Source organism: Oxyura jamaicensis, chromosome 1 (genome assembly GCF_011077185.1).
Source record: "Oxyura jamaicensis isolate SHBP4307 breed ruddy duck chromosome 1, BPBGC_Ojam_1.0, whole genome shotgun sequence".
Lineage (NCBI taxonomy): Eukaryota > Metazoa > Chordata > Aves > Anseriformes > Anatidae > Oxyura > Oxyura jamaicensis.
The window spans coordinates 96,218,481-96,239,886 of record NC_048893.1 but is presented as its reverse complement, the minus strand read 5'-3'; the positions used below and the strand labels follow the sequence as shown (position 1 = coordinate 96,239,886).

At 39.2% G+C, this 21,406-nt stretch overlaps 1 protein-coding gene across 12 annotated transcripts in view; it reads right to left on the bottom strand.

Moving 5' to 3' along the window:
• Positions 1-13,305: 13,305 nt before the first annotated feature.
• Positions 13,306-21,406, bottom strand: part of VGLL3 (vestigial like family member 3) — a 93,458-nt gene continuing 85,357 nt past the window's right edge. For all 12 annotated transcript variants that reach the window (XM_035315317.1, XM_035315325.1, XM_035315319.1 and 9 more), the window contains one exon: positions 13,306-19,413. In XM_035315317.1, coding sequence (XP_035171208.1) covers positions 19,370-19,413 — 44 coding nt within the window. In that variant the 3' untranslated portion in view covers positions 13,306-19,369. The remainder of the gene's footprint in view (positions 19,414-21,406) is intronic.

Sequence of the window (21,406 nt, the reverse complement as noted above, 5' to 3'; positions counted from 1 at the left end):
TAGACTTATTTTTGTCTCCCCACCCCCACCCTCCATAAGAAATATAGACCCTTTTAGTTACATCAACTTTCTTTACGCTACTTTCATGGTATGTAAAAAAAAATTAAAGATCTATTTCTCAGCCAGCATTTCCTTTCTGGTTATTCATCTTAACAACATACAAGAGGAGATCTAGAACATGATCCACTTGCAAGTCAGTGATACCAGTTGAAGGCTTCATCCAGATGCACATAGGTTAAGAGGGATTTTCTCTCATTTCCATGCATTTGGATTTGGCTAAAAATTTTTTCTGCAGTAAAGATAAATTAGCTTTTTGGCTCTGGTGCAATTTACAAGTTACCGAGTAAACTAAGACTGGTAAACTAAGAAAGGTAAACCTACAAGAGCCAAGAGGCAAACTTATGTAACACCAGGAGGAGGTCTGGGTAGAGCCATATCATCACTGAGATACAGCAGCTTGATAACATATTGCTTATTACTGTCCATGATGCCTGGTATGCATCAGCCTGCCATACCAAGGAGCCATTCACAAGAGTATAGTTGTGTTTATTTTCTAACAAATATTAAGCTACCATAATACACCTTTGCATGATATGATTTATTTGTTTAAGCTTCAGATCCAACCTTTGTCTAAAAGGTTACACTCCAAGACGAGAAAAATACAAACAGGCAAGAAGAAACAAATACGCAAAAAGTGCTTTTACATGCCTTCATACACATGTAGACTATCATCCTACTGCATCTCCTGAAACTGGTCCAGAGATTTACAGTTTAATCTTTTTTCTACCTGTTACATACATAGAGTGACACACACACAAAAAAAATAAACAAACAAACAAACAAAAAACAGCATCAGAGCAAATTTGATCTGCTGGTTTTTGAATGGATACAACACTGTTAGAGAAAGGTTTACACCTATCCAGCACAAAAGAAGTTTTATACGGGGGTGGGGACAGACAACTCATGAGCAGTGATGAGCAATGCAACTTGCAGAAGCAACATTTTAGGGAATATGCATCCAGTGAAACCATCACCGGAAAGGTTTTACATCTCAGTGAGCACCAGCATCTATGATCCACAGCACTAGGATGATGGTATCAGCAGAAACATCAGGCCATATTTTGGCCTCCATCCTCAGTCCTGCCTCTGCTAGAAGCCTTCCCCTACCAGTAGGGCTGGGAAGTTCTTGTGGGACAGCTGAGGACAGGCTCATTACAGATAAGCACATCCCTTCCTGACATTACACTTGTAGTTTAGAGAAGCTCTCCCACATCATGGGCTCTTTCCTCAGTTCAAAAGCTACAGTTTCCATTCCTTGTCCTGCTGCAGTCTCCTTCCCACCCAGCTGCTCTATTTTTTTTAAGTAGTTACTTATTTTAACCAAAGTATATGAAGGTGGTTATAATAGCATTGATGCATTCTACAGCAGTAAAGTGATCATGTTAAAAAAAAAAAAAAAAAAAAAAAAGGCAAATCAAACAGCATCAGAAAAGAAGGCATAGGTAGAATGCACAGCTTTCTGAACGACCAGTGTCATAGTAAGTTACACCATTACCCATTTCACCTCTTGCTCAACAGCATTTTCCCCTGTTGTTTCCCAGCTTGAGTTCTTTAGAAGAAATCAGCTGTTCATACCCGGTCCATAAACAGCTGGAGAAATTTACCCTGCTGTGAATGAGACTTTGTTTGTATAACTGGGGAAGATTAGCTCAATTTTAGCTTCTCTGTTAAGAGAGAAAAGCAGCCTGCTGTAATAGTGCACCATGAAAACTAAACACACATACAGGTGTCTTCAAAGTAGTTTATAAATATGACAATTTGTGTATTGTCTTTAAGGGTAGGTTTACAGTTTAAGTTTGTCACTTAAAGAAAATTTAGACAAAAGCTGTCTAGATATATTCTCTCCAAAGCCATTTACTTTCAATGTGGCTCATACAGCTACTTTTAATGTTAACAGTTCAGCATCACTACAAACATTTCCACCTCTAATACTAATTAGAAATATGCCAGTAATGGCTCTCTAATTAAAGTTGATTTGAGTTTTGTATCTTAATTAGTTTCAGCTAATATCAATTAAATAAAGGAATAATGGGGTCATTTCACATTTAAATCACAGAAGCTTCAAGCATAAGCTGCTTTAGAGGAAATTAGCTTGTAATTAAACAGTGTTGTTAATAATTGTCTGTAAATGGAAGCAGTCAAGCTGTTGCACAGGCCATGCCTAGCGGTTACAATTATAGCCACCTACACAACAATCGACATAGGTAAATTCTGAACAATCCAGCTCAGGATTTCAATTTATTTATTTGATTTAAATCTCCTGTTTTCATAATTAATGTTATCCGTTGTTGCCTTTCACATTAAAGACTTTTGTAGGGAGGCATTTGTTTCACAGGAGCACAGTAATGCACTGCTCCACGATAACGTCCTTGTCTGCAGTCACCTGTCTCCCAACAGCAGGGGGACCTCCCTGTTCTCCCAGTTTTTCACAGCTACATTTACAGGCAGAAGGCAATTTTTCAAACATAGAGAACTGTGTTTGCATGCAACAGTTAACACAGGATGCGCTTCTGGTCAAATTCTAACCCTTAACTGTAGTGTAAGCACTAAAATTAATAATGTCCAGTGACATATTAATACTTTCTTTTGCCTGCATGATCTCCACATTAGCAGTTTAAATATACAGTTAAACAACTTATACAAGTTTCATCAAAAAAAGTAAATATTTTTCCTCGCAAAGTCAAACAATATGTGGTCTTTATGAAGTGGAACATAATGTACATATTTTTCACAAATTGATTTGAACAGTTCAGGTAAGCAAATAACAATAATACAAAAAAAAAAAAAAAAAAAAAAAAAAAAAGACCTTAATGAAATCAATAGCAAAACACCATCTAGCTTCAGCTGTGCTACAATTTTACTTAAGGACTCTGACTTCAGGAGACTTTGTGCTCTCATACCCCTTCTCAGAAGTACACTTGTTATTATGCATCCAGCCCAATAAAAGACTGTACCCAGAGTTCAATATGGAGTTCAGTTCAAACACAAACTTCTCTAGAAATTTCCCAGAGAAGACAATATATATATATATATATATATATATATATATATATATACAGAAAACTTCATGATTCCCTCTGTAAGGAAACTAGAACCAAGTAGGTGTGTAATAACCATACTTCAAAACACAGAAAATGCATCGATAATATCTTGTTATACCTCTTCACTTCTTCCTACTTAAAAATTTCAGACACCTTCTGTAAGTTTTATTAAATGAATAGTTGCAAGGTATTAATTGAGAAAGCAACTTCCTCAACTATACAAACAGATTCACAGGAGAAAAAACAACACCCTGTCATATCAATAACATTCATTTAGCTGATTTGTGTACTCTAGAGCAAACCATACAAACACAATGCAAATTTAATTTAATGGTAAAAAACAGAAGGCTTACCTGAGTCTTCATCTTTGTTAGCAAGGGGTTGAGGAATGGCAGCAAAGCTCTTTATCACTTCCTTCAGCCTGGCCAGCTGTGTATTCAACTCAGATGAAAATTTCTACCCTATTACCTTGACCTTTAATTAGTTAATCAAAATATTTTGCTTTTTAGTGGAATATACTGATCGCAAAAGATAATGTTCATCACATTTCTGGAAGTGGAGTCTGCTTTAATAATGACCATTCAATGCACCTACAACTACAGAAATGGAGAAGGACCCATCTGAGACCTTACATCATACTGCTATGAAGGCAGATCATATTCAGCTGTGTCTGAGAAAGAGCAACAAATGTTACAGTACTCTGATGTACCCAAAACAGCCAGTATAAATGGTGGATAATGTCTTCAAAATCCAATGGCTTTTGGATCATGTCTACGTATTAAAACACTTCTTTAAAAGGAAAGAAATAACAAATTGGAGGATCAGTTTTGTTAAACACATTTTGAAATTGCCAGTGTTCCCCCTAATAAGTCAGCTGGCAGACAGGGGGAAAAGCTATCATTAGAAAACTGTTTTCTTGTTCTGATTCAAACACCACTGTTAGGGCAGCAGTATGGAACTAAATATCTATGGTTAAAAAGCAGAGCTGCACCAGTGACAGAACTGCACACCTCTACAGCTGGCCATTTGCAGGAGTTTTGTAAATCTCTGCATTTTTCCTGAGAGACAGAGTCTGAGCTATTTTGCATCAGCTACAAGTCACATTTGTATCCCAGAATGCTTTCTCTACAAACTCCTTTTTTATGGTCCCTGGTTTTTCCCTCCTTAAACGTACCTCAGGTTAATTCAAAGGTCTGTAATACATTTGTCATCCCTTATGACACTCTTTCTTAGTTTTATTTCAGGTTCTCTTGTTACTTGAGCCTGTTATCATCCTCCTCTCAAGGAGGTACAGGGATTGGTACAGATGCACCTTCTGAGAGATTCCAGCAAGTGATGGACTTACAGCTGGATCTGCCACATGGGAACAGATCTCTTAAACCTACAGATAATAGGACACTGAATGCAAATGGACAGCTCAGGGAGAGCAGAACAACCTTACCTCATTGACAACACTTAGTATCCTCTCTTTCCCATTTACAAAGACAGCTATAAGCAGCAAAGGAGTAAGCGTACAATTGTTTTTAATTTATTATTATTGTTTTTATTATCATCATTAGTAATAATAATAATTATTATTATTATTATAATTTTCCCCTCAGAACTGCTCATGGAGATTGGGCACAGAACAGAGGCACTCCCAGTTTGTCCAGGAGTCTGGTTGCCGGATAAACCAGCATGAACTGGGGACGCTGTTGGGGCCAGCAAGATGCAAGGCCTGGTTTTCCCTTGTCTGGCCACTTCCATGTTCCTTTACATCCCTGTTAAGTGGATGAGAATGAACATCTCCAGTTCTGAATGGGAACATTTCACACCCACTTTGTGCAGGTGTAAATGACTGCAGAGTACCTCCTTGGGAGCACAGCCTGTTACGTCCTCCCACTAAGGCTTTATATAGTACATGTCCAAGCACTGTATATCAAGTACAGAAGTGGTAGAGAGTATTCCTTTTGTGCAAGTCAGTTTTGGTTCACTATATCTTCTTCTTACTATTTCTATTAGGACTATACCTGCTGGATTAATGACAGTGACATGAATAGGATTCGGCTTCTACTCTATGTGATCTACCTTTTTTTTCGGTCTCTGTGTGGTGATACTGCCAATATCTCTCTGATTTCTTGGTTTTCTTTTTGAAGCTAAAATTCTGGTCCCCCAGAACAAGCGAAAAAATAATGGAAACATCTTTGGGGCTTTTCGTTCCTTCCAGGATAGCCAAATTACAACTGTAGCAGCATGATCCCATCATACCTTGATCCAAAATCAGTGTGAAACTGGGTCTTCAGAACTAGATGATGAACCATTTCCAAAATTCTTTCAATTTGAGCTATTGTACAACACATTCAGTAACCACAGAATAACAGCAGTGCAACTCCAAACTTGTGCACCACAAGGGTCCAGATGACTTAATGACAGATAATAGCTCACAGTTCCTGAATGACTTTTTCTCTTAGTTTTAGCTTAGCTCAAGCACATTTTGTCTACAGATGTATACAGAGATATTTGGGGAAGAAACGCACCATGAGTAAATACCAACACAACAGTGTCAGTCCTGGGAGATCAAGATAAAACATGGCTGACACTTTAGAGCAGAAAAATAGTCCTCCCAATGACTTCATAGGATTATCACTCTCAAAACTCATGATGAAAAGGACAAGAATGCTATTGTTAACTATCTTAGGTTATATTGCTGATGTTAATACTCAAGTAGTTAAAATAACAACAACATTTTTTTTAAAAAAAAGTAATTAAAAAAGCACAAAATCACAGAAAAGGTCTGTCATCAAATAGGGAAAAAAAAAATAGGAAGATCTTGCAGTTTTAAACACCACATTGCCAATGAAGAATCATACTTTTACATATAAGACAATAAACGCATAAGAAGATTAGTGTTTTAGTCCAGGTGGAAACTCATCTATGTTTCTTGAAGATGCCTAGCTTGCTGCAAGCAGGAGGAACAGTTACTTTTAATGAAGACTGGCAAAACCATCAGAAGAAACATGCTTGAAGTGTTGGACTGGTTTTCAGGCAGACTATACTGCTGTGGAAAGGCCTAATTTCAAAAGAAGTACTGCTGTTATGACCTAGGAGCCACTAGTGTTTGGATACAAAGCGGTGAAGTAATCTGCTAGTCCACTTTGGGAGGACTTAAGCCATACCTCCTAGTGTCCTTCCTAGAAAGCTCTGCTTAAAGCCCTTTTTCATTGTCTGCAGTTGTTAATGACAGGGCCATAAATTATCTGAATTATAGAAGCAATACGTAATGACAGGTACTGGAATCGATGGTTGTAGCCTGTGCCATGTAGTATGTCAGTCACAAAACAGTGATCTCTATGATGTATTGTGACTATCACTTGGAGAGTCACCCCCTCATGCTAAAACTGATAGGGTCTCACTGAGGCCCAACAAAAGCAGTACATAATTCAGTGGAGAGCTCTCTCTGGAAAGCCCGAGAGTATGGCTAAGTAATGATCTTGTTTACCTCATTTAGCCCCAAGATGTCCAAGAGCTGGCCATGAAGAGTTCTTATGCTCTCTGATATCCAGCTGGAACAATGTGTCCTGTCTTTGTTTTCAGCCATCAGGCTTGTGTCAAACACACCCTGACAGCTGCAAAATTTTTTGGTGAAAACAATAATTCCACTTTTCCTTTCCATCTGCCTGCAGATGGTTTAAATCTGACCCATCAAGGGGGGTGGGGGAGAAGTAATATTCCAGCTGAGATTAAATTATAATGTTTGCCGATTTCATATAAAGAAAATAACAGGTTTGAGATGTGTAGAAGAAACTTTACAATGATGAATAAAACTGTGCATGGGGGAACTAGAGGTTTTGACACTGGTTGATCTGGGTTCTCTATACTTCCTCTCAGACCTCTTCAAGTCAGCAAAAAGCCACATGAAAAGTAATCAGCAGTGTCTGTCATGGATAACAGTTACTTTTTGTCCTTTACCAAAGAGAAACTTTATTAAGAACCACCAAAATACAGTCTGAAATACTAGAAGTAACTAATTTCTGCAGGGACAGATTTGAAGCTTGGCAATCACATATTATTTAGTTTCAGTGTTCCTCTAACCTTCTCCATATTTGAAATCCAAATAACAAGATTGACATCAATCTCTTTGTTACTAGACCCTCACATTGCAAATACTGCTTTACAAGTGAATACTTTGAATGATGAGTTTGTTCATGAAAAACAGCAGAACTGCAGCTATTGCAGCTAAACCACTAGCCAAATGTTTTTGGTGCTTCTTGTCCACATTTGATAAGACCAGCACATACTGCATAGCATCATAAACAGAAAGCAACTGAAAGAAAATGCTTTCTAGCTAGTAATCTTGGAGTGAGGAATGAAAGACCATCTCCTGTTCCGGTCTCTTCAGGACAACATAGAGGCTTTGTGGTGATGGGGACAGGAAGAAGTTCAGGGTCCTGCTCTTGAGTTGTTTCTGCTTCTGCCTATATAATATTCTGGTCATTTCACATCTAGCTTTATAAAAAAAAAAAAAAAAAAAAAGCAACTACTTTTCCATCACATAAAACAAGAGAAAATTAACCGCACAATCCATGAGCCATACAACAGTCACATTTTTTCAAGTCACGGGCTTCAACAGTTGCCTCAGAGACTTTGCTGTATCATCCAGGCTGGCAACAATTTCCAGTCACTGCAAGGGGAAAATGGTGGTAGAATATATGCAATCTCTAGAAGAAACCACATGAGACAGGAGCTGATGAAACAAGATTGAAGGAACCTGTCACTTTTTAAACCAGGAAAATATAGCACAAAGGCATTGCTATAGATTGCTAATGTCCTGACCCACCATGGTGCTGATTTTTGTTGTTGCATTAGGTCACAAGTAAGGTTGGGAAGAGCTTCCTAACAATACTAGATCTCATAAAGATACATACATATATTGATGAGGACAACTGGTAATGGTAGGAATGTCCAGGGATGTGCCAGTCACATAATGAACTCCATGCAAAAGAATATTTCCAAAATGTTTAAAGCCACATCTATAAAGGTTAGCTCCACTGAGAGCAAACAAATCATTACATTTATCTCTGTGTTTCTTCCTAGGAAGCAAAAAGCCCTCAAGACCCTTATAGGATGACTTTGGTAATCTACTCATCATATAAAAGTTTGAATGGGTATGCTGCACCTGCTGCATGGCGTGATAAAGTTCTGGTAGCAAGAAGATCCCTTCAAGCCTATTCACACAAAAATGTCATTGGCAACAATGCAAAAAGGCCTGGAAGTGAGCAGGAACATACTTAGGCTCTCCTGAGTGGTATACTTAGAGCAGCTAATCTAACTGGGAACAAGGAGAATAAGAAGCAATAAATCTCCGAAGAATGCACTATGTTATCTCCTTGCTAGAATAAGTGCATTTTTTTTTATTATTTTTTTCTTTTTCCTGAGGTAGCCAGGATACCTGCTGAGCTCCTGTTGAACCATGTTCTACTTCCACATTGCCTTTTACCCAGGGCTGCTGTTCATGCCAAGCACTTCCATTTGCAGAGACTGGAACCACCAAGCCAGGAAATGGAGCTCGTATTTGTTTTGCACCCTCTGACAACCATGAGCCCAAGCTTTTGGACAGGCTAAACTGACTGTGTACACAGATGCTAACTGTGTGACACAGAGTTGCTCTGCCATGAGTTTAGACATCCACATTGCTAGGCAGCCAGAAGTTTGGAAGCCTGTCGTTAAAGCAATGGAAATGGAAAACAAAAGCAAGGATAAGGGTGGAAAAATCATTGAAAAAAAACAGGTAGCTAAGTCACACAAAGCATCCTGTGGAACTGATGCATTCAGAAACAATGCAGAGACTTGATGTGCATAGAGGATGCATTACCCTCTCTGAAAAGATGTCTTAAAAGAAGCACACTGTTTACCAACAATAAAATAAAAGTGTAGAGTCTAATAGTGCTATGGACTGAGCTTGTTCTGTGCTACTTTCTTCATACTGAAGTACTCTTGAAGCCTGCAGCAGGATCTCTTTTGTACCTAGGCTTCAGCTCCCTCTGGCTAAATAAAGGACTTGAGGCTGCAAAACTGCTAAGAAAAAGATTACATTCAAGAAACTAAGACTCATACACTGGTGACTGTTTTGTTTTTTGCTGTGTGTTGTGCTTTGCATTACCACTCTTGGATGGCCAAGATCAATTGGACCCACACCGTGTCCCACCTCTACTGAGAAGCAGTTGCTGTGCATTGCCTTCAGGGCACATGTTGCTGTGCTTTGTGGAAAGCATGCTTCATGACGAAGTATGAGGTTCTTCATGGAAGTTTGGGCAGTCTTTAGGGCAACTCATACGCCCAGCCAGCCTCCGCCCTCCTTGTCCAGTGGGATTCACAGAGAAGTGATTATCTTGGAAAAGATGCAGAGGCTTAAAAAAGAGGGGATGATGGAAAAAAACATTGCACAAAGCCTCCTCATGTGAGCAATGAGTACACCCCACAGCTGTTAAGTTTGTTTTACATATTTTACATATTTACATACACAAAATATTTCCAAACATCCCTGTATTTATTTAAAACTCCATCAGTAACACATCTTGCAGAACAGATCCAGTGCAAGTAGATTCACCGCGTGATGCTTCCCCACATTGATTTTAAGATACATTAGGTGTCCAAACCTGTTTCTACTGAAGTCAACAACAGCAGCAAATCCCAGAATTCCAAAGGAGGAAGATTGAAATCTATAATCCTGAACTGTTCACCTTACAGCAAAGACCTTCAGCCAACCAGTCTGAAAAATAATGAGGCAATGCTTCTAAAACAAGGACATCTGGTACATTAGAGAACGGGATTTTTTTGCTCACGTGTCAGAGATGCCAGTTGCTTGTGGGTGGGTGGTGGGGGTGGGTTGGAATGGGAATAAAACCTTCGAAGGAAGGGCTGAATAGCCTTCCTCAGATAGCGTAGAGAAGTTAAAGAAAATGCTCAAGATCAGAAAGGGGTTATTACCTTCTCATATAGGAAAATTTCAGCTTAAAAAAGGTAGAGTGACACCCATGTCCACATTCATTTTGATGATCAGTTCAGGAAAGATCAACTAATCAGTGGAGGAAGTATTTGGCTTTGAAGAATACTGGTTTTAGTTTGCAATGCCTCCTTTTTCTTCAAGCCCAGCCAGCCAGGGAACTGGGCAGCCCACCAAATCTAGACATCTTTCTGTGGGCACTACAGAACTTGAAAATGGAAAAAAAAGTCATGAAAAAGAACACAGGGATGGTTTCCCACATACTCCCCCTTGATGAGAAATCCAAGGAGGAAGGGAGCATGAGGGTGATGCTGCTGCTGCACGTCACCTCCTCAAGCTTACTTGTCAGGTGGAGCAGGAGCTGATCTGTCAGAGCCAAGGAATTACTTCACAAAAGCAAACCTGAAAGAAAAGGATGAAGAAAAAGCAGGGGTAGTTGTGCAGCTTGCAGAGTTTCCATTTGGCTTTGGCTCTGTTGCTCAGAAGACAAAGGAGGGCTGAAACAACACACCAGCAAGTGGGTTGAAACAACACACCAACAATATTTATACAGAGTGCCACCACAAAACTGCTTTACCGATGAGTCTCTACAGAAATCATCCCCATTGACATAGATGACAAAAAATAAGCTCATACTCTTAAAAAGGACATTCAAGAGAGACTAGGGAGTTTCCCACTGAGAAAGTTCCTTAAAGTTGAATTTTCTCTTTATCTATCCCCACCAGTAAAGAATAGAGTGCTATTCTTAAAAGGGAACATATTTCTTGGTTTTGGCCAGATATAGAAATCTTTGTTGCTATATTTGGCTTCCAATGTAGAACTCTCTGCCTGCTGGTGGGAGAAGGAAATTAGAGCTGGTGTTATTCATAACTAAATGGGCATGAAAAACAAACCACCTCTCTTTGAACTTTGGTGCTACTATGGGCATTCACATAACAAATCATTTTCAATGACTGCAATACCTCTGTACATACAATGGCCGACATCAAAACTTTATTACCCACTCATTTTGCCATAGTGATAAACCATTGCAGATGTACAGTTTTTGTGAAGCCAAAGGCATTGGTGTAGTTCCTGGTGTTTTTTTTTTTTTTTTTTTTTTTTTTTTCCTTTTAAAATAATAATAATAATAATAAATATAATTTCTCACTTCTCTTGAAATAAAGCAAAAGTGATGTTCTGAAGGAGAGACAATTACTGGAAGGCTGCAGCATCCAGCCCCTCCTCCTCTTCCCAACAACCCCAAAAAAGAAATCAGCTAAATTAATTGGCATCCCAGCCCAATGCACAGCTCAGCCATGAGGAATCCTCACCAGATGTCTCGGTCCCCACCCGGCCTTCCACATCACACAGGCTGCATAATCCCTCAGAGCCCGAGGTCCTGTTGGGACGACTGGCCCTGCTGCACCAGGGGTCCCCATGGACGGCTGAAGGAACTCCTGGACCACCAGACCCTGCCCCAGCAGCTGGCCCCTGGCCATGCTTGCCTCCCCACCAGTGCAGTGGATGCCAGCCTCGCACCTCACATTTTCCATGGCATTTCCCTCATGTCCTCATTGCAGTCTGAGCATTGCTGAGGTCCCTCCTGGCACCAAGAGAAGCACCTCCCCCTGGCATCAGGATGGAACCCAGTTTCCAACTAATAAAACCCTGAATTAGATTTATTAGGATGTAAATGATGAGATTCTTGATGGATTTAAGATCACTAAAATCAACTGAGTGGCACCAATATACATGAAGAGAGGCTGTGGCTTGGCATGGACAAAATCAGTGACAAAATAATGCTCCCTTTTGAGCATGCATCCCTTCCCCTCCTCTTGCTTTGTGATACAATGAGATCATATAGAAATAACATCCATGAGCATCTGAAAACCAAGACATGAGGCAAGGCCACTGGAGCCCTGCTCTGGTAGAAGATGCTACAGGGAGAAGAAAAAGCACTTCAGCTAGCTCATCCTCCACATTAACATACTGTTGCCTAAAATGCATTTGCTTCACTGAGGATATATGTGATTGTCTTAAACCAACTGGGCTCCCTCATCTTTCTTCACAGACTAAACCACAGTGTACACAACTCACTTCAAAGAAAAAAGTTTCCTGCAATGTTTATCCTAACTTTTTCTTGACACATAGTTTGTCCCAAATTTCTAAGTCCCCACACTATTCTTGTATTTTTGATGGCTGTCACATCCCCCTCTACTTCTTTCATGTATAAGCCAAGCAATCATTAGGGATTATTTGCTTATTTTGAAGTGGTTCCCATCTCGTCTTCATCTCTACTGTGCACGCAGGCTGTTTTTCTCCCAGTAGCTCCCAACCCCATTCTCTCCTACAGGAAGATTTGAACCCAAACTCCTCCTTCCCTGGCCTTCCTCTCCTTATGTTTCTGGCAGCACCCCTACCTTTTGCTCATGGCCCAAGAAGGAAGAGGGTGATTTTGAGCAGAGACAAAGCACTCTGCTTGCTGTCCAGTCCTGGAAATGATGCCTGGAGCAGGACATATGGGAAATTCCTGCTCATCTACTGATGCTCTGAAACAGAGTACAGCCCATATGGTCAGGATCTTTACAGAATTTTGCAACTAAACTCTTAACAGCTCCCTGCTGATCGCGTGCAAGTGGCAATTTTTCAAAAGCTCAGTGCTTGGCCAAGGTTTGGAGGTTTCCCCCCACCCCCTCTGCTGGAACAGCAAATGATATATTTGTGACTGAAACATCAAACCTTCAGACCTCAATCCAGAACACAGACATGCAAAGATTTCATAATTAAACAGCTGTAAAATAATTTTAGCAAGGGCAAAGTTACCTCCTTAATGGGAATCACAGAACTTTGCTGTTAAAAATAATAATAAATCAATCTGAGTAAATAACTTTCATGGAAAATTTCGACTTGATGAACATCAAAATGGCAACAAAATTCAAAAATTAAAAGGTTCATGCACCAAGAAGCATCAGGTAGTGATTCTACTAGGTGTGATTTTAAAGAAGCCTCTAGTACTAAGGCATCTTAAAAAGACATAAACAAAGAAAAAAATAAACAGAAAACATCACAGCAGAAGTAATTGATAGCATTTGAACTGGAAAGCCTTATATTTTAGGATTTTACTCTGTCCGATTTCAGTGGAGGACCATCTTAGAACACTTGTTTTATAGTGTTTTCAACAGGAATCAAACCCGTGGCTGTAAAAATTAATCCCATTAAAAGAATAGAAACTCAGGATGCTGTAATTTACAAAGAGATTTATGAGTTCTTCAGTTGCATAAGAATAAAAATAAAGCATTAGCTAATTGTTGAGAAATACAGACCAAACCGAAAATGCTACATTAAAAATATAACAATAAAATTCACATTAATTTATTTATTCAGTAATTAAAACAGTGACACTTTTTACAAAGTCCTCCACCAGATTTGATGAGAGGGATGAAAAGTTCAGTGGAGTTTTGAAGGAAGCAGAATTGGAAATGAAGTGGGGAAGGAGAAGAACCCTGATTTGACAGATGATTTTAAAAGATAGATACAAACAGCTAGCAGAGAACGTGCAGCATAGTTCTGCAGATACTTTACTAGATTACTGTAAACCTCAACTGCTATAAATATTGTTTTTATATAGGTACTAGTTACCTGAGCCCAAGCCCACTGGAATCAAGGAGGATTCCAATTTATGTCCACTAATGTTGGACCAGACCCTGGGCCTCCACTTTGTGTCAGCTAACACTAGACTGCAGTTCAGGCTTTCATGGCTGGTCCCAATGATCTCAATGCCATCATAGACTTCCACAGACACTGAGGGAAGGAAGCAAGAATAGGACTCCTGTAACGACCATCATCAATGATGCACAGCTGATCCATATTGAAGGCTTGTGCCTTTGATTGGGTTAAGAACCGTGATATTTTAATCATTCCCATCTCTAAACTACCTCTACTAGGCACTAAAAACACCCTGCAAGTTCACAGGGAACTCCAGGTACTGGAGGATGGAGATGGTCCCATCATGGTGTGGTGGTTTTATGGACACTGCAGAGCGAGAACAGCCAGAGGGTTACATGCAGTCTGCAGACCAAGAGCAGCTAAAATACAGGTTTCCAGGGATATCTTTAATTCCCCTTGGCAAGCAGTTCACCCTGTAAGAGGGGACAAGTGTAAACCTGCTAGTACAGTCTAATTTTAATGTGTTGTGTAGTGGCTGCCCAACCATCAGCATACAATGCTGGAGAAGATCATCATCTTTGTTAACAGCATTACCAACCAGCTCAGACTTTGCAAGAAGACCCCTCCTGCCTTTCCTGGCTCAGGGACTGGGATTTTGACCTCGCGCTGGTGCAAGTCCCTTAGGCTTTAAAGGGACAACTTCTTGCATCATAACTGTCAGATTTTGCCCATAGGGCTAATACGTAAAAGCAGTATTTATTTTTAAATACCATCCTGCTTTACATGAGAATTCAGTTCCAAACTATATACATCAACTTTTAAAAAAATCCACACGCACAATTAATATTTATCATTCAAATACCCTTTAAAAGCTCAAAGGCAGACATATTAAAGCCAAGAAGTCAATTTAATATATATATATTTCTAAACTGTTTAAAAGAAACATATGTTGCTGGTCCATTGCTATGGAGAAAAACATTGTACCTGAAATTATTTAAAAGAACTGCGTTCAACACGATATGTTTGTCTGCTGAAAGGCAACATATTGCACCTCTTTGCATAACTCTGCTGACTACATGGTCATCTTTACACATAAAACAAATCAGGGCTTTTGAAAGGTTGGGCTTGGAGGTATGGGGTTGTTTTTTTCACTTTTTTTTTTTTTTTTTTTTTTCTTCTCAGAATGGAAAAAATCCATTCACTCCTGAGGTTATGGAGAATGCAATAAAATATCTTTTTGTTGTTGTTTGGTTCAGTCAGATGAGATTTAGTGATGTCATTCACTTCAATTCCAAATGACATGCATTTGAAGCATGAGAGTGGAATAGAGGGAACTAGGTATATCTGTGTGTGTAAATGTATACACACACATAAGGAAACAGGAGAGAAGAGCAAGACAAACACAATAGGCTGGAAGCAGAAAGGTTGGGTATGTGCAAGGCAGTTGTTCATAAGTACAGGTGGGGAGACACAACACTTCCTTCCGTCCCACAACCACTGTTCTCAAGAGGTGTGCAATTAGCCTCTCTCTCTGAAAGCTGCAAAGAGATTCATCCCCAAAAGCATGTTTCAAGGCAGGAGAAGAAGAAGGTTGAGAAAACCCTAACATTCACTGAAGACTTTCACCCTGTGAAAGAGGCATCAGAAAAGCCAATAACTGAATTTGTGTGACATGTGTGAAGAGGAATCAGAACAAAGTGCATTTTACTGTTGTCGAGTGTAGCTTATTCAGCTCACCAGAAATAAGATCTGCTGGGTGTTCAGTAGCTGTAGTATTGCATCATCTTGTTAGGATGGGAATACACAGCTGAAACAAAATGGATATCTGCTTTTCAAAAACTGGTGGGCAGGTAGAACACTCCCAGTCTTCAGGCAAACAAGAAAAAAAAATAAAAAAATAAAAAAAAATGACAGCAGATCTCTCAACATTAATAGGAATGAAATAAAATCCTGGACAATTTTAAAAGTTTGGCATTTAGATTTTCTTGAAATAAAACAATAGCTTCCCTATGTTATCCCAGAAATAGTGTCAGAGTACATAATGTTTTTATAAGACCTCAAAAAATGAATCATTCACTTTCTTATTACATCATTGGAATTCACCACACACAAAACGAATGAAATAAGTCATTTTGTAACACATTAAGACATAACTTGCCTGTAACCTGATTTTTAGGGCCCTTTGGTAGCATGAGCAGCCTTATCATTCTTTTTTAAATTTTTCACTGCCATCAATAAGCTGTAACTGCAACATCATGAGCAAGCACTCCCCTCCTCCTTCAAGAGCAAGACCAACATAGCATCTGCTTCTCATAAGAACATTTGTGCGTGTGTATAAGTGTGCATGTATATGTGTGCTCATGACAGAGAAGCAAATCTGCTGAATTTAACTTAAAAATTTGTCATAAGACTTTTTTTCTTTCCTGTCGTTCATAACACAGGTTATATAAGAAAGGCTACTGCTATGTACTTGTGCTTTTACTTTCATCTCATTTGTTAGTACAGGGGACAGTTAGTTACTGAGGAAATTTGTCTTTCAAAGTCAATTGACTGGGGTGTGCACAGCTGTAGAAAATAGTAGTTTTTTATTTGCACTTGTCTCCCAAAACCTTGCACATTTATACAAGTACAGTCACAAGTTCAGCAGTGGAAGCTGATGAACAAAACAGTGCATGACAGTAGTCCTTGAAGAAAGAAGCAAGAGAATCATCACATATCCACTCCCTTTAGCCATCAACTCAATAAAACAGTCCAGAAAGGAATTCCAGTGCAAACCTCAGGTTTGATTATTCCTGTCCCATTCTACTTTGACAACTAGAGGGAACAGGAGGAGATCTTTCATCATCTGAGCTTGCAAAAACAAAGGCAATGAACAGACTGCTCTTGCTAGACATTAAATATTTCAGGAAGTCAAACATACTACATATTAAAAAGAAACACTGCCTTTTGTTTTGCTCTCCCTGCCCCAAAATCTCCAACCCTGATGTTCAAAGAGTTAAATTACAACTTTTCTCATTGTTTCTCTTGCAATACATTGCCTCTTTGCCTTCCAGCTTTGCCAAGTTCAGGGAAAAATAATATAATTATAATAATAAAATCTTTTTATTTTCTTTTATTTTCCAGTATTTCTAATACTGTAATAATTCCCATTTTTTAATCTATCTTAGGAACTCATATTCCTGAGATATTTCCTGAATTATACTGTCCTGATAAATAAGCAAGCCACGGAGGCTTTTGCTACCTTCCTTCCCATGCACTTTTCCCATTCTATTATTAATTCATTGACCAACCAAGAAGCTAGCTCCACCAGAGCAGCAAAAATATGTAGAACTGTCATAAGAGTGAAACTCCTTAAGGAAGAAATGCTGATAGACTATAAGGACAAGAAGTGGGGATGAGGGAGAATAATATTTAATTCAGCATTCCAACACACTAACAACAACCCTATTATTTCTAGGTAATATTCAAGAATAGTCCCGTCAATAGTTTTACACTGTCTCAAATGTCATATCAGCAAGATACACGATTAAGAGTCTTACCAAACTGTGATATAATCCTACTGCCCACAGTGCCAGCATATCAAGCCCTCTCATGTCAAGGGAGAACTCAACACCTCTTAGGATCAAGTTCAAAAGCTTGGAAAGAAGAAGCAGTGCAGAGAGGAAGGCCTGAATTTCAGACTGGCAGACACATCCCAACATTCCTCCTCCCCCCTTCCCATGTGGTGTCCACCTGACAAGCCTACATTCACAATGTTCACTGCCTTAAAAGTTTTTTGTTGTTGTTGTTTTTTTTTAATCTGTCTCGATGTCTATGGTCTTGATTTCCATGTAATTGGTTTGCCTTTTAGACAGTTATGTCTGAAAACAATGATAACAGAAATATAATATGTTATGAGAGCCTTGGGAAATATTACAGGGGGATCCCAAAAAATATTCATTCACTGAAGGTAAATGGAGTAGAAAGGTAACATTTCCAAGCAATAGCCAGGACTTGGCAACCCAGGCCCTGATCTTATACTCGCACCCATCAAAGCACATGCTGTCATTTTGCTGGAGTTACCACCATTTTGCTGGGCCTGGAGGCTGATCTAGCAGCAGCCCGTTGCAGGACATGGGCTGTTGAGGGCAATCTTGCAGCCCTTATTCAGGATTGTATCCCACTCCCCCTTGACTTCAACTAAAGTCATGATTAATCAAGTCAGACTCAAGGCCCAGGCCAAAAATGGGGTTTCCCAAACACCTTGTAGTGTGCTGTGGCTAGGAATGGCCATATAATTTCCCAGTTCATTCTTACCCTGACAGCAGCAAAGCCCAGCCTTTGTGCATGCTGAGCACATACAACTTCCTATGACATTCAAGAGCTGTAGCTGGGGTCCCATAAGGCCCCCAACAAATCTTAGGTTAGGCAACCAGATTTTGACATCAACAGGCATTGAAAGTTTCAGCACTTCCCATGAGGTGCTCAGCTGACAGATCAGGCCATTTGAAAACATTTTGTTTCCACAAGTCACACATTTTTATAAAATTTACATTTCTATCCTAAACATTCATGTTACAGGTTAAAACCCTTGAAGTAGCTTAGTGGAAAGTCCTGCCTCTTGACTTAAAATACGAGTATGTTAGTAGTTACAATCACTATGAGCATCTGAAACACAACTCATAGGCGACTGCATTCATCAGCTTCTGTGGAGGTGGTCCAAACTCTGGTCTGATAAAAAAATCCATAGACGTATTTGGTCCACTTTGAAAGAATGGATGGGTTGGAAATACAGCTTCTGTTACCCTAGGCTTTGCTCCATGCTAAAGGTGTTTTCAAATTTCTGACAATCAGTACAGCACAAAGCTGTCTTTAGAAACAAGAAAAAACACACCCTTACTAGCATCTAACACCAGCAGGAAAAATATTTGGCTGAAACTTTAGGTGTGAATTATACTTGCTTAAGCTAGAACTAGAGGACAAAAACATCAAGATCTAGTAATGTGGAAAGAAGGAAGGTTTAGCTCTTTAAAAAGAAGGGAAAGATAGATATTTGAGGTAACAAAACAAAACAAAATCCAAAATGCACAAACACATCACAGACATCTAAAAATAGCATTTTATACATTTTTTGCCAGTGCTTCTCTGAAAGCAAGTTCTTTAAACAGAACTTAACAATTTTACATTTTTTTTTAAAAAAATATGTCATCCTAAAATAGCCCGTCAATCCTTACCCAAACTTTCTGTATTTCTACAAAAATAGATGCACAAAGAGCTACAAAATAATGTATTCCTGAAAGGAGGCGCACTGTAGTCAAGAGAGAGTCTTTTTTCCTGACAATTGAAACTGTTCATAAAAATATCAAGCTCAACAAAACAAAACACTGTTAAAGTAGCAGAAAGGAGTTAGGTTGCCCAGTTGCAGCAGGCTCAGATGAGGAAAAGAAAGAAAAGCAAGTTTGTCTGTTTGCTTGTTTTCCAACTCTGTGGGATCCATAAGTGGCCTTAAAAATAAAAGGCTCAATAGTAAAACCAGAATGGTTGGCTCTTCATCTTCATGTGTGTCCTTTGCCCCGTGCAGAAGGAGTCAACGATGGTTATATTGCCTGCCCAGTTGCACTGACTCCAGCTCTAGATGGTCTTAAGTTATATCTATACTTCAGAACCAGGAAGTTTCCTTGCTCTTGTCCTGATGCTGTAGACCTGGATTTCAGAAAAGAAAAGTAACATTTAAAATCTGATACAGCTGCTTTCTCCCCCTTCCCAGAACAAAAACAAACACAACTTAACAGCCTAGTGGATTAATTAGTAACAATGCTATTGCTTCCACTTTTATAGTTTATTTGGGACAAACTTACACCCCGCTGAAGTTTTAGACTGGCTTCTTGGATTCTTAGTTCAAGAATGCTGGTAAAGTTATGTGTGCTTCCTTGTTTTGGCCTCATTTGGAGAGAAACATGGCGTGATAAAATCACCCTGCAAGGTCTGTGCGGGCTATCCACTATGGAACAACATAATTTTTCCTGATAGGGGCCAGCTATTGACTCTATCTCTTTTCAAAAAGATCTGTAACACTTTAGAATCTCACAGTTTCTATGGTATTTCACCTTACAGAGGAGAGAGAGAGGTAAAATGTTCCCGCAGCAAGTAAAAAAACAAATAATTTCACCTACAGAGTGTCAGATTTTTAGCCAAGAACAGCTAGTGCTTCCACATGGGAAAAATTAATGATTTTCAGCTTGCATTTGTTATGAGTTCTTCTAACATTTTCCTTATAAAAAGTGAGGACTATCTAATAAATGTGGTGTTATGTTGTGGCTTTAGCATTATGGACTTGGAACCTGTGTTATAATCTGGGATTTCTCTACTCCAGAGGGATTCAATCTTCACTAGATTTACACTCAACAGGGTGGATACCTAAAATCCAGACAATAGAGGGGGAGGTGGAGATGAAACTTCCCAAAGAAGATACGGCTGTGCTCATTTATAAAGTAAAAAGGAGAGGTGCAGGCGCATACTTTAAGATGTAGTAAGGAACTTAAACCTTACCAATTTAAAACCTGTCCTTTGATGTTTTGAGCCAAGAAAATTAAATTTCATGAAATGAAGGTTCACTTCCCACTATATACCACTACTGTGTAGACAGCAATTCTCTGTTCTGTATCGTGCTATATATTGTTCTGCTATACCAAGACCAATGCACCAATTACATAATTGCTATGATTTTAAGGCCAGATACACCACTAATGTAAATAGCTGCAACTGTAACAGACTTCAGTGGTGGTACAACTGCTGAAGTTGCCTGTTCAGTAACCTGTGAGAACTGAAGATGTGCTGAGAATGGCTCACCCATTTCCATATCTGATCACAGAGCATAACTCCAAGGAAGACTCATGTTTTCAGAAAGTCTTCCAACAAGCCTGATGGATTCGGACCATCCACCAAAACCTTGATGCAGAAGTACAGTTATATCGCTAATGATAACCAACATGTCAGAGCTAAGCTACAAAGTTATTAGAAGTCACATGAAAGATCACACCAGGTTGCTCCATCTGTGTGAGGACTCCCAAGCAGTGCCCAAACACTTGCATGTCCAGTTGCAACAAGGGAAAGCAGAGCACACCTGTTGGGTGGCTCTCTGCTTCACTTCACATGCACTTACACCTATGTCTTTAAATTGGGATTAAAAAAAAAAAAAAAAAAAGCCACACAGAAAAAGCAACAAACAGGACATCTGTCAACTAAGGCGAGCCACACTCGCAGACTTTTTACTCAATGAGGATGCTTCTTTTTTGCTTATGAGTTAGGTGTTTTCCTGGCAGTATCACTCACAAGCAGACATAATAAACTGCTGTTAGTTTCCTTCAAAGCTCCCTCACAGTTAATTATAACTTTTTTGTTGTTATTTTTTCCCCTTGTATTTACCTTTTTTTTTTTTTAAAAAAAAAAAAAAGGCAAAGAAAAAAAGAAAATAATTAAACAAAAAAAGGGGGGGGAGGGGCAGGGAGTCAGACAGCTGAAACTTTTCAGAGTGCAAGGAAGTCATTTAGGTTCACCAGTGAAGCACTACAGGACACCATAGGCAATTCAAGCTGATGAGATGAGAAATAGATTGTATGGTTCATACCACTTTAGAAAAGATATATTACACACACACACCTGTTTAAGAGGATGTACACGTGGTAGTAATGACTGG